The following is a 14,459-nucleotide window of genomic DNA, read 5'->3' as shown; positions in this document are numbered from 1 at the left end:
AAAGAGAGACTGGGTCTTGCTCTGTTGCCCAGGCTAGAGTGCAATGGCACGATCATGGCTCACTGCAGCCTTGAACTCCTGGGCTCAAGTCATCCTTTCACCTCAGCCTCCTGAGTAGATGGAACTACAGGTGTGTAACATGATGCCTGGCTAATTTTTTTTTTTGGCAGAGCCAAGGTTTTGCTATGTCGCCCAGGCTGGTCTCAAACTCCTGGGCTCAAGCAATCCTTCCACCTTGGCCTCCTGAACTGCTGGGACTACAGGAATAAGCTACCATGCCTGGCCTCAGGGTTCTTTTATTTTATTTTTTGAGACAGACTCTCACTTTGTCACCCCAGCTGGAGTGCAGTGGTGCCATTACAGCTCACTGCAGCCTCAAACTCCCCAGGCTCATGTGATCCTCCCACCTCAGCCTGCCAAGTGGCTGGGACTACAGGTGCGCACCACCATGCCCAGCTAATTTTTTTTATTTTTCTGTAGAGACGGGGTTTTACCATCTTGCCCAGGGAGGTTTGGAGCTCCTGGGTTCAAGCAGTCTGCCTGCGTTGGCCTCCCAAAGCGCTGGGATTACAGGCTGGGGCCACAATGCCCTCTCTAGGTCTCTTTTATTTAGAAAATAACCTCTTTCTTGTTTGAGTCACTGTTATTTTGAGTTTCTAGGAAAGGTGGCTAAATACAATTTCCAGGTAATATATTTGATTTCTAAGGTGCTCTTCTCCTTTGATTCTCTACTACCACTCAGGCAACTAAGTCTTCATTCATCTACTTTTTAATGGTGGAGTTTCTAAAGCCCTGTCATGGCTATTGTTATTAACTGAGTTGTGTTCCCCTCATCTAAAAACATTCCTATGTTAGGCCAGGCGTGGTGGCTCAAGCCTGTAATCCCAGCACTTTGGCAGGCCGAGGCAGGCGGATCACAAGGTCAGGTGTTCGAGACCAGCCTGGCCAATATGGTGAAACCCTGTCTCTACTAAAAATACAAAAATTAACCGGGTGTGGTGGTGCACACCTGTATTCCCAGCAACTCGGGAGGCTGAGGCAGGAGAATCATTTGAACCCGGGAGGCAGAGGTTGCAGTGAGCCAAGATTGCGCCACTGCACTTCAGCCTGGATGACAGAGTGAGACTCTGTCTTTAAAAAAAAAAACAACAGAAAAAAAATCACATTCCTATGTTAAAGTTCTAACCCTCAAGGTGACTTTATTTGGAGATAGGGCCTTGAAAGAAGCAATTAAATGAAGTTATAAGGGTAGGGCCTTAATCCAATAGGACTAGTGGCCTTAATCCAATAGGACTAGTGTCCTCAAAAGGACAGGAAGAGACACTAGGAGAGTGAAGTGAACAGGAAGAGACAAGGGAGAGTGAAGATGCAGCAAGAAGGCAGTCATCTATCTACAAGACAAAGGTACGGGTCTTAGGAAAAACCAACCCTATGGGCACCTTGATGTTGAACTTCTGTTCTCCAGAACTGTGAGAAAACACATTTCTGTTGTTTAAGCCATCCAGTCTGTAGTATTTTGTTATGGCAGCCCTAGCAGATTAATATAAATGTCTTCCATTTTTGTCTGATATTTTCCCCAGTTGATCTAAACCAAATTCTTAACTTAAAGTATGAAACTATGAACTATGCTGGTAAGTGTTAAATCTGTATTTCTCATTCAGTCCTTTTCTCTTGAGACACACAGTCACTCGGATACCTAATAAGCATTTAACACTTAACATATTCACAACTGAACTCTGCACATCCACTTTTTCCACAGTATTCTCTATTATCTGCAATTCCCCTTCCTTCCTTATCTCACATCTTATCATGGATAAAATCCTGCCCATTTATCTTCAATGTTATGTTGATCCATCTCATCTCCATTCCTACTTCCTTTGCTTCATTCACACCTCTACCATTTCCTTCTGGGATTAGCACAGTAGTCTCCTGATTCTATTCTAGCCCTCCTTCTAATCATTCTATACTCTGCTGCCAGGGATCTCTCCAAAATACATATCTGGTTTTCTCACTCTCCTGCTTATCCAGCAGCATCTTCCCACTCCTTTCAGGGCAAACTCCAGAAGATTCCATGGCATGGCAATGTAAGGTCACTGACAATCTGGCCCTGGCCTACTGCTCCAACTGACCTCCCTTCATTCCCTGCCTTCACACTCTGGGCTCTAAGTATCCTGAGCAAACCGCACTTCTCTGGATGGGCCATGTTTTCACTCCTGTGTATCTTTGCAAATGTCCTTTATCCCATACTTTAACTCGAATTCTTCCTTCAAAACTGAGTTCAGCTGTCACCTCCTCTACCAAGTCTTCACTGGACCCCCAAATCTGAGTTAGGCTGTATCACAAACATTTATCACACAGTAATATAATAGACTGTCTCTCCACAAGAAAGAATTTATTGGGGTTTTCATTTCAGGGTCTTCATCACATGTAACTATATGCTAAGGATATAAAACAATGAAACAACATATCTGCATTTTCAAAAGGCAGCCAACTACATTAATTTTCTTGGTGAACACAGTAGACACATGAAATGTACTTAAACAAAATAGGTGTTGTGCTAAAGCATCATTTACACAGATCATCCTAATGCTTACAGTTCTCCTCTGGCATGTATAATATACCACCTATGTAACAGTTATCCAGATAGATGGCTTATTTTTACTTTTTAAAATAAGATCTTGGAGGGTACAGATTATAACCTATACATTCATATCTTCTATGGAGTATGGGATATCTTGTATTTAATTACACATTTAGCAAATATCTGCTGAATGAACAAAAATAAGTTGTCACTCATCTTTATATAGCATTCATAAAATAGTATATTGTTATGAAATAGAATATCATACTCACCTACGGTTTCAATAAGAATTATGTCATATCCTGCTCCTTCACACAACAGAATAGCTTCATTTGTGGTCCTTGTCACGCCTCCTAAAGTTCCTCTAGTAGGAGATGGCCTGATGTATGCATTCATATCTCTTGATAACTCAGTCATTCGGGTTTTATCACCTAAAAGTGATCCTAAAACATACGGTTACCTTTTATAATCGTGGAACAGTTTTACAGGTCAATTATCAGCCAGGTCCTAGAGGGAAGTGCTTTATGCCATTTTTCCCTAAATCTCAAACTGCATTTCATATTACTGAGCTTCTCTCCAACTCATTGTATACAATGATGTCAGATTAATCTTAACATTTCAAGTCCCTCAAAACCTATAATTTTAACTTCCCCCTGACCAAAGGTTCCAATCTAGATTCTTCAGCCGCACCTTACCTGTCCAACTCTGGTTTTTACTAGTCCTCACACCACTCCTCTGTTCTAACCAGGGTGGTTACTTTACTGTCATCTTAATATCACTGTGTTTGCTTCTGCCCATCTTTTGTTTGTGCTCTCATGTCAGAAGTATCTCTCCTGTTTCCTCACTGCTAAGTTATAGCGTGTCAAGCCCAGGGTCTGTATTCTGGCCCCACCATTTCACACTGTTCAATTTTGAGAGGTCACTTTACCTTCCTGAACCCTCTTTCCTCAGCTACATCACAAGGGTAATATGCTACTGGGAGAACCAAATGTAATTATATACAGGCATGTGCTTCAAAAACCGTTACTAACAAAAACACAGAACTTATCCACCTAATAAAGATCAGTGAAAGTCCTTGCTCCTTCATATAGTCTGCCTGGAACCTTCCCATCTCTGTGATTTTTCTATGCTACAACAGCTCTGCAATGTATGCCAGCACCCTGGAGGGCAGAAGAGAACTTTAGTGTCCCTCCTCTTTCTATTATCTCCATGGGCACCCTCCACTCCTCATTCTTTTATTTTTGCAAATGACATTTTCTCAACCTTACGTAAATGCTACACAAATATATCTTCAAGCTGCCCCTTCTGCCCAGTCTGTTGCTTCTAATCGCCTACTACTTAGAAAATGTGGAGCTCTCACTGAATGCAATGTAAGCTGAGTTAATGGATGGAAAACTATTCATACAACACATTTTTTGGTTTCATATTTTTAATTCTTATCTCTTTCACACAGTGGTTCTCAACTGGGGGCAATTTGGCAATGTCTAGAGACATATTTACTTGTCACAAGTGAGGGGTAGGGTGCTACTGGCATCTACTGGGTAGAGGCCAGGTATGCTGCTAAGTAAGCATCCTTCAATGCACAGGACAGCCACCCACAACACAGAATGATTTGACCTAAAATGTCACTACTGCCAAGGTTGATATACCATGCTTTAAATAAGTATTTGCCTACAGGACCACGCCTTACATAGGTTGTACACTAAATGCTTAACAAAGTGTTAAGAGTAGGCACTCAATAACTGTGGAATGAAACTGGTTATGTTTTTGTTTCCATTGTAGTATAATATTTTGACAAACATCAATACTTACAAATTCTAGAAGACTAAAACTCCCGGGACTATTACCTTTTACTACTTTGCTTTAGTCATATAACAACATTTGTAGGTGTACTGCTGTTCTAATCTGAATATTTATTTTCCCTCTTTTTAAGAGCTACCTTTTCCACATAATGTTAAAGATTGAAAAGTTTCTTAAAGATATGCTCTTTCACCACTAAATGCCAGTTCAGAGTCTTCTCATAGGTTCTAATTCTAGACCACACATGTACTCCATACATCAACTTCCTTATTTACTTCACACACAACCTTTTTCCAAGGTAATTTTCTGCATGAAATAATCTCTGTGTAAGTAAAAAATCTGCCAAAGCTATACTTTAAATTACTATCCTATAGATTCCATCACATTGAAGTAAACATTAGGAAATTACTCTCCCATGTCTTAGCCAGCGATTCCAAAACTGTTAATTGTAGACCCTCATGAAAGTCTCAAAGCTATCATAGGGGGTCTGTGAATTCAAAGCACAAAAAAGATTGACTATAGACCAAAAAACTAATGCTTCTCAAACTTTAATGTAATGCTGTTTTTCAAGTGTATATACTGATACAATAGGGTAGAAATTTATATTTAGAGTGTTTTGTCTATCCTTGTATTTTTTTCTTTCAAAGTCTATATAATTTTTTGCCTGAGAAAGGGACCACTATTTTTTGAGAAAGGTTAGGAACCACATAGCTATGTAACTTTAAACATAGGCTATTTTGTTACATTATTTTTGTCTATTTTTATCTCAAGCCATTATTTTTTTTCTATTTTTCAGTATTCTAGAATATTGTGAAAATGGGGGAATAGCCTTCTCACCTATATATAAATGAGGGCCACTTACTAAAAAATCCTTCATTAAGTACTTACTTTTAACGAAGTTCTAAAGCTGTAAATAAGACAACATACTGACATGGATTTAATTTTGAACCTTGTGAGCAAAAATTTTATTTTACAGTTAACTTTTTTTATTATAGTGACTCAAAAATTTTGAATGTTCTAAGCTAGATTTCTCAATGGGGTGATAATAGGAATGGTCCACGTCTATATTAATCTAAGTCCCTAAAATATGATTACATCATCATTCTGAATATTTAGTATTAAACCCACATTATAATACAGTATGCAAAAATCAAATACTTCCGTAAAGCATCTTGTATTTACCCCTTCACAATACACATTGTATTGTAATGGCCTGTGTTTGTGTTTCTCGCATAAGATGTAAACCTCGCTAAAGCCAGGACTGTATCTTGTTCACCATTATATAACACAGTTTAAGAATCTTCCATGTACAATGCCTCACCTATAGTAAGCACTCAAATACTTGCTAAGTGAGTAACTGTAATATGAAAAGCTTAAATCATAAAGAGGGGTAAAGCAAGAAAAAACCTTTCCTGTTTATATGGTATGCTTTCTGTTTTCTTTAAAAGATCCTTTGGGGAACTAAGTTTATATTCATTTTATCTCTGATGAGCTGCAAATTAAACTTTGAGTGACTTCATGACCTCAAATCGGAAAGTAATTGCTTAACATTCTGTGCGACATACAATGTACTATGCTAAATGCCGTAAGGGGAACGGCAGTATATTACAGTGCCCCCCTAAGAGCTTTCTGTTTAACTGAACATGTTATATAAACAGTTGACAATTATAAACAGCAGTAAGGTGGTTTTTTTTGTTTGTTTTTTGTTTTTGAGACAGAGTCTTGCTGTCGCCCAGGCTAGAGTGCAGTGCCACGATCTCGGCTCACTGCGAGCTCCACCTCCCAGGTTCACGCCATTCTCCTGCCTCAGCCTCCCGAGTAGCTGGGACTACATGCGCCCCCCACTACGCCCGGTTAATTTTTTTTTGTATTTTTAGTAGAGACGGGGTTTCACCATGTTAGCCAGGATGGTCTCTATCTCCTAACCTCATGATCCGCCCACCTTGGCCTCCCAAAGTGCTGGGATTACAGGCATAAGCCACTACGCCCGGCCCCTAGAAGTAAGGTTTTTCTAAAGCTTAAGAGATGTTAAAACAATGAGGAAAATGATGCATGAGTAAGTACCTATTTTGTGAATTGCACAGGTGCTAATGCAGCCAGGAAACACAACAGGAGCAAAGAGGGGCCTGGCCTTATGCATGGGAGCTGAAGGACTGAAATTTGCATTTGATCATCTTCAACTTCTGGCACCTGTTGTCGCAGTTTTCTGAGCGCCCACTGAGCTATCCACAAGCTGGCCTCCTCTGAAGAGGACAACACTCCCAAACTACTTCCACCTAACTCTGCAGAACTCCCTTCCTTCAGCGAAACCAAACTTAGCTAGCAGTTAGAGGTCACCCAACTGTGCCAATTCCTACTAAATTATAACAGAAAGCCCCTAGAGCTCTGCAATTTAAAAAGAATCAGCCATACTTACCACCACTAGTACAAGAAGAAGGGTCCACAGCCAGCACAGATAATTTGTGCCCTCTCTCAGTAAGCATTTTTCCAAAATATTCTATAAATGTTGATTTTCCAGCACCAGGGGGCCCAGACAACCCTATGGTGGAAAGAGATCTTCTAATTCAATGAAACAAATGAAATCAGAACTACGATCAGCTTTACTGAGTAAAATATTAGACTACCTTCTAGTTCCCCTAATGTATTAAAACCACAATTCATATATTTCAGCATGTCCTAAAATGGCAAATAAAAATCTGTTTCTTTAATTCCTGAGTAATGGGGCTACAGGAAGGAAACACTCTGGGTTCCACATGTTCACAAAATTCACTTTTAAAAATTATAAAACATGCTTTGCCTTTGTACTATAAAGTAGATCTTTCTGGACAGACTTCATTGTCTCCATTGTTAATGGGCTCAATTTCTACATCTGCCCACCTCGCATCATGATCAGTAATTATTCTACCTACCTCAGTTCTGTATACTTCTTCCCACTGGAAAAACAACTCATTATTCTAGAAATTCCCAGTGATTGAGAAAGCAATTCTCTATTTATAAGGGATCATCTTTTTTCTTCATATCACTCGTAACTCAAAGAATATAAACTGAATTCTGAAAAAAATAATTTATGTTAAGAAAAGCAGAAAATTCCCCCACTTGGGAGAGCTGGCAGTGCACAGCAGGTAACAGCACAAACCCTGAAGCCACGCAGCCAGCTCTCATTCTAGCTCTACCTCCCACGAGCTGTGTGCTCTTGGGTAAGTTACTTTAAACCTCTTTCTATGCCTCAGTGTCCACTGCAACAATAAAATAGATACGGTAACAGTACTTCTCTCTTCAGATTGTTTTAATAATTAGATGAGTTAATGTCTGCAATATGTTTAGAACAGTGCATGGCATAAGAGATATATAAAAGTATGTTAAATGAAATATATAAAACATAGGCATTTAACTAACTACACTCAAAGTATGTATAGTGTACGGTATGCCTGACTCCTTACCACAATTCTTAGGGCAGATCCAATACTTATCTTAAACACCTTTTTAGATGCTGAATAAACATCTGTTGCTTTTACTTATGATGAAAAAAATAACTGCAATAAAGACAGGTTTATCTGGCCTCACAAGATCAAGACGGAAGAACCAGAATAGCACTACAAAGTTATCTGTGAACTGCTAGTTAATTCCACACATTTCTGAGACATTTTTTCAAAGATTCTCTAAATCTAGTAAGTAGGCAGTTTGTCCTAACTAGAATTTCTCTGTGGGAGTTTGCTAATATCTTTGATTACCATACATAAAGATTATTAACGTCCAATGTAGTACTCTCAAAATGAGAGTCCCTCAGTCAGGGCAGAAGATTAAGAAGTCTGAAAAATGGGGACCAGTATAAATATTGGTTGGTGAGCTCTTTCAAAATTATCTTAAAGCATCTATGCCCATTACCCTAAAAACTAGGAGGCTTTTGTGTCTGCATTGCCAATAAACTGTGAGATAAAGATGTAATGTGACATGAAATTTTAAAAGTATTTATTCATTCTCCACAAAATTTTTGCACTTTAACCACCAAGGCAAGTTGTTTTTAGCAGGAGGGTTGGTTCAAATCACCTAGTTCACCACCCTGGGACATTCTCATTACACTTAAACTGGCTTGTTTAATTCCTGCTGGTCAAACATATCTAAATTGTTTTACAATGCACAATTTCAAAAGCAATTTCAGAACCACGTCAAATTGTTCAAGAAATCAAATGAACATCTAATATACAGACAACGAATAAATACGATCTCTTTTTTAAAGCACATTTTGATAGGCTGGGCATGGTAGCCCATGCCTGTAGTCCCAGCACTTTGGTAGGCCAAGGTGGGAGGACTGCTTGAGCCCAGGAGTTCAAGACCAGCCTGGGCAACATAATGAGACCCCATCTCTACAAAAAACTTTTTAAAAAAATTAGCCAAGGATGATGTTGGAGGCATGATGTTGGAGCCAAGCATGATGTTGGAGCTATGATCACCACTGCACTCCAGCCTGGGTGACAGAGTGAGACTCCATCTCTAAAAACAAAATAGCTGGGCACAGTGGTTCATGCCTGTAATCCCAGCACTTTGGGAGGCCGAGATGGGTGGATCACTTGAGGTCAGGAGTTCAAGACCAGCCTGGCCAACATGGTGAAACCCCGTCTCTACTAAAAATACAAAAAGTAGCTGGGCGTGGGAGTGCATGCCTATAATCCTAGCTACTCAGGAGGCTGAGGCAGGAGAACTGCACAAACCCAGGAGGCAGAGGTTGCAGTGAGCCAAGATTGTGCCATTGCACTCCAGCCTGGGTGACAGAGCAAAACTGTCGCAAAAAATAAATAAAAAATAAAAATAAATAAAATACCTTTTGCTACTGAGATGGCTGCGTTTACAGCCACTCCCAGAAACTCAATAAAAAGTACCCGAAAGAAATGAGACTTGCCTATACAAAGACTAATGAACGACCTAAGAGGCAGAATTTTGAAATGTGATAATTATAGTTGATACGACAACAAAACAGGGAACTCACTTTAAACTATTTAAGCCAAAGGATTACTAAAAGGAATAGGAGTAAACTCATAGTAGTTCTTCCTATGAATATTTCTATCCTGGGATCCAGAGCAAGATTCTTACCAAAATAAAAATCTTATATTCTTTTCTTAAAATTCATAGCCTTGGTTCAAATGTCATGGCAATTTTTTCAGCTTAACAAAACTAATATTTTCCATGAAGACTCATTTAAAATTCATCCAAATATTGTGAAAAAAGTCCCCATTCAATTGCAAACTATTTAGACTTTTTTATTTTAAATAGAATATAGAGAATTTGCAAAACTATTTACTGAAAAAACACACATAAAAAGACTGACCTACTCGAAATGCTAGTGGTTTTCCTCTATTTGATTGTTCTTGTTCTCTGTGGTAAAGTAATACTTTCTGAAGAAGCACCTGGGCTAACTCCTTTTTCCTGCTGTGAGTTGATTCTACAAGAGTTATGGCCTCTGCTAAACAGGCCCTTTGCCCTTGGATTAAACCACTATAAAGTTTATCCACAAATCTTTGCTCTTTATCAGAAAGTCCTTCTGTGTGGTCCTTTAAGGTTGTTTGTACACATAATTTTCTCTTTAAACCATTTGACAGCAGCATCCACTTTGTACAATGGAGTCCAAGAGAATTAAACGGCTGAACACATGGGATTCCTGATCCGAGATGAGTAGAGTGAAAGATGAAGTGGTAACATCGGAAAGGTGCCCTTAAAAGGCCTTTTAGGAAATGCTGGTGAGGATGTGGTAGCAGCATGGGCATATTCATTTTATTTGTAACTGAAGAAAACACTGTATGCGTTTTGGCTCAATGTGATTTGTGACCTCCCTAGAAGAAAGAAAAACATGTTAGCCAGTTTGATATATAACTAAAATACTGAAGGAGTAAAATTTGAAAGCCTAGTGTTTCCCCCATATTCTAAACCACACATAATCAGAGTTTTTGGTAGTACAAATGGGTGAAAGTTTTCTTACTAAATAAACTTAAAAGAGAAGACTCCCTCCATGGCCACAGTTAATATTCGGAGTAACCCAAATAATGGAACTGCTACTTTACCGTGAAGGGGAATTTACATTAACATTTTCTTTTAATAAAAACAATATATAAAATACCACTAGGGTAGAAACTTTATGTTATGCTTTCTCTTACATTCATCTTAACAGTTTCCTCAGGTCAATACACCAGATTCTGAAGCTCATACAAAAGGTAAAAAAAATGAATCTCTCTGATGCTGTCCTTGTATTCACTCTCCACAAAAAGAAATGTGATTACTAGGGTGGGCACTTAGGTTTAGATACATGTTTGTATTCAATAGACTCATCCTTGAACACAGATGTATGCAAAAAGTAGCCTAACTTAAAGCACACAAATAAGCCATAAGTGAACTGTAGGAGTTGTGTAGTAACCAGATCAGTGTATCTCAAAGTACAGTCAGAGCCGCCCGGGTGCTTATTTAAAATTCACGTTCCCAGCCCCACTAATCAGAATTCCTGTAGATTCACATTAAAGTTTGAACCACTATGAAATTAGATAAGGATCTTTTTTATGATGATATACTGATATTCTCTACTTCAAATTGTATTAAAGAATGAAAGTTGACATGGTATGCCGAGTCAGGGCAGTGCAGAGGTTATGAGCCATGGTCACTATGAACCTCTGCCATTTAAGCAAAAATAACCTTAGGCAAGTTACTTGCCCACTCCATTCCTCAGCTTCCTCTTGAGTAAAGAGAATATGTACAAAAGCAGAGTGGTTATGAGAACAAACTGACAATTCTTGTAAAAAGCTTAGAACAGTGTCTACCATGGAGTAAGAGTTCCATTAACCTTAGCTTTTATTTTAATTACACCAAGTTATGAAGCATTGGTAATAATTCTTCCAGTAGCAAAGTAAAATTTACAGTTACATGTAACTCACCCAGTTTGGGTTTATGAGTATTTGTAAATGTTGGTTGATTTTCAAGCACCTTGTGGCATGATGGAATAAATTATTGCTCCAAGATACACCTCTAAATGGTACTTCAAGGCCAATGAACATGAAATTAATTTTAGTTACTTAACATTCTATTAGGGAAAAAGAATAGTTTAAGATTTTTTAAACTGGTAGAATTATAAGTGCTCATCAGTTTTCCAAAAACAACATTTTCTCTATTGCGGGGGGTGGGCATTATAACGTCTATTTGTACAAAATTAGCTTTATTCTAAAAGGACAATTCAAAATGTACAAAAGTGTTTCTAAAAAACAATTTTAAAAGATCTAATGTCACCTGTCACACAAACACACAAAAAGACGTTTAAAACAAAACTTTAAGAGGGAGTCTACTTTGGAAGCTCTCTTTCAATACCACCTTTAAGTACATTTCTCATCAACACCACTACCACTACCAACAGACTGGAATCCCACAGGCAAGAACTGTATTTTTATTCAACCACTATCTTCTAAGCACATACTACTTTTCAGGTCCCATGATAGGTGATAAGAGTAACGGTGACTATAGTAATGGTACTGATGGTGATGACAATAGTATTTGATTATGTTCCAGCCATTATACCATAACCTTCTATTAATACATTAGTTCCTTAGAGCTGCTGTAACAAATTACCATAATTACCGTAACAGAATTAGTTACTTAATTACATTGCAAAGACTCTTTTTCCAAATAGGGCCACATTCACAGGTTCCAGGGATTAGGATGTGGACACATCTTTTTGAAGGCCATCATTCAATCTGCCACATTTTCTTAGGCAGGATGCCTTATTCATTATCTTATCTTAAATCCTAGCACTTCAAGAGCTCACAGAATAAAATACATCACATCAAAGAAAGAACAAAGTGCCATGGGAACAGATAAGATTACAGGAGCTCACTCTCCTTGGGGAATTCAAGTCAGAGGAGTCCAAGTCACGACCGAGTCTGAAATAACAAAAATGTTGAAAAAGGTTGAGGCAGGCTTTCCAGGCTGAGGACTTAAATGTGCAAAATCAGAGTTGGGACTTGGTCTCTTCCCTGTCATGTCAGAGAAGATGGAGAAATTCAGTAAGGCAGAAGCTGAAGGTATATGAAAATACTGATAGGAGATGAGGCTGGACTGGAGGTAAACTGAGGTCAAGAAATTAAATTTTGTCTTGTGGGCAGTGGACAAATGACAGAGTAAAACCTTTATGGAGGTGACATAATCAACTTTGCTTTTGAAGAGATAACTCTAGAAGCAGTGACATGACGTCAAGAGTGATGAGACTTTTTAAGAGAGCCCAGTTCAGGAGGCCTAGCAAGAAACCAAAGGAGATGATAAGGACCTGGACTTAGGCAAGGTATTAAGGAATGGAAAAGAAAAGCCTGATTTAAGACCTTCTTGACCTATGCTATCTTGTTAGAATCCTCAGAGTTTGACGTGGAGCCTGGCACACTGCAACTGCTTAAATAAAAAGAAAAAAAGAGCTGCTGCTGATCTGAACTTATTTCATTCCCCAAATGCCTGGCACATTAGAGTCTACAAGCCACTTTCAGATACTTTATTTCACCTTATTCTCCACTTAATTCCATGAGGGCAATACAACAGTTTTTATTTTCATTTAACAGAACGGGGAAAGAACATTGAGAGACTGAGTGATTACAGTCATAGCCAGTGGCAGGGCCAAGATTCAAACCCAGGTTGTTTGACTCTCTATGGCAGGCATTCCTTAACAAATTATATTAACATAACAGAGAAGTCCTTTGGCTACAAGGGAAGTAGATATTAGTAACTCTGCCCAACTTCTGAAGTAAGAAGTCTTTTCAGTTGCAGTGATGGTGGTGGCATGAAGAGGAGCCAAAGAACAGAGAGAGGAAATCTGCAGGATAGAAAACATTATTACCAAATCTAGTCCTATTGTCCCATAGGGAAGATGTTGTCATATGTAGTCTAAGAGCAAATTAGAACTATTTAAAATATGCTCCTTAATTAACAAGTCTTAACATGACTACCTCCTATTACCAAACAAGCTGTGTTCAAAAAAAGAGTGACAGAGGTGGTCAGGGTCGGAGCAGGATAGCAGAATACAAGGCTTCACCAATCATTTTCTACCTGGTTTTAACTTTGTATCACTCAAAGAGGCACTGAAGAGGCAGGAAAAACCATTTTGAATCCCCAACACCACCCCTCTCCCATTTCCTGACGGCAGTGGCATGATGGAGAGAACATTTCTGTGCGCTGGGGAGAGGGAGAACATAGCAACTTTGAGGCAGTGCCACCCTGCTATAGCAGAAAGCAAAACCTGAAAACTCAGCTGGCACCACACACAGAAGGAACTGTTAACCATTAAACCAGCCAGAGAGGAATGGCTGTTCCCAGCACTTGAAACTTGAGTTTCCTGAGCTCACAGAAGCCTAGCCACTGTGGGTTAAAGTGCTCTAGTGTCTCAATTAAACTTTAATGGCAGTCTAGGCCACAAGGACTGCAACTCCTAGGCAAGTCCTAGTGTTGAACTGAGCCCAGAGCCAGTGGACTGGGGGGTTTCGGGGCCAGGGGGGGCGAAACATAACCCAGTGAGACACCAGCCGGGGCAGCAAAAGGAGTGTTGGCATCACTCCTTCCCTAATCCCAGGCTGCACAGCTCATGGCTACAAAAGAGACACCTTCCTTCTGCTTGAGGAACGGAAAGGGAAGAGTGGGGAGGACTTTATCTTGCATCTTGAATATTCTCAGTCACAGCAGGATGGGGCACCAGTTAGAGTCATGAGGTCCCCCTTCCAGGCCCTAGCTCCTGAACATTTCTAGACACACCCTGGGCCAGAAGGGAACTTGCTGCACTGAAGAAAAGGAGCCAGTCCTGGCAGGATTCATCACCTGCTGACTGAAGAGCCCTTGGGCCCAGCAGCAATACCACGGTATTACATCGAGGGCCTTGGGTGAGAGACTCTGAGACTTGCTGGCTTCAGGTAAGACTCAGCACATTCCTAGCTGCAGTAGGTACAGGGCGAGACTCATTCTGCTTGAGAAAAGCAAAGGGAAAAGTAAAGAGGAATTTGTCTGGCATGTTAGGTACCAGCTTGGCTACAGTGGGGTAGAGAAACAAATGGGATCTTGGTTTCCCCAATTCCAG

The 14,459-nt window shown here is 39.5% G+C and overlaps 1 protein-coding gene across 1 annotated transcript in view; it reads right to left on the bottom strand.

Moving 5' to 3' along the window:
* Nucleotides 1–14,459, bottom strand: part of MMAA (methylmalonic aciduria (cobalamin deficiency) cblA type) — a 36,083-nt gene that overhangs the window by 5,923 nt on the left and 15,701 nt on the right. The window contains exons 2-4 of the mRNA XM_025386798.1: nucleotides 9,705–10,206; nucleotides 6,798–6,920; nucleotides 2,854–3,024 (exon numbers count right to left, since the gene is read on the bottom strand). Coding sequence (XP_025242583.1) covers nucleotides 2,854–3,024; nucleotides 6,798–6,920; nucleotides 9,705–10,146 — 736 coding nt within the window. The 5' untranslated portion in view covers nucleotides 10,147–10,206. The remainder of the gene's footprint in view (nucleotides 1–2,853; nucleotides 3,025–6,797; nucleotides 6,921–9,704; nucleotides 10,207–14,459) is intronic.

The sequence above is a fragment of the Theropithecus gelada genome, chromosome 5 (assembly GCF_003255815.1).
Source record: "Theropithecus gelada isolate Dixy chromosome 5, Tgel_1.0, whole genome shotgun sequence".
Classification (NCBI taxonomy): Eukaryota; Metazoa; Chordata; class Mammalia; order Primates; family Cercopithecidae; genus Theropithecus; species Theropithecus gelada.
Note: the sequence above shows the minus strand (reverse complement) of the source record. Positions and strands in the feature narration are given on the sequence as shown.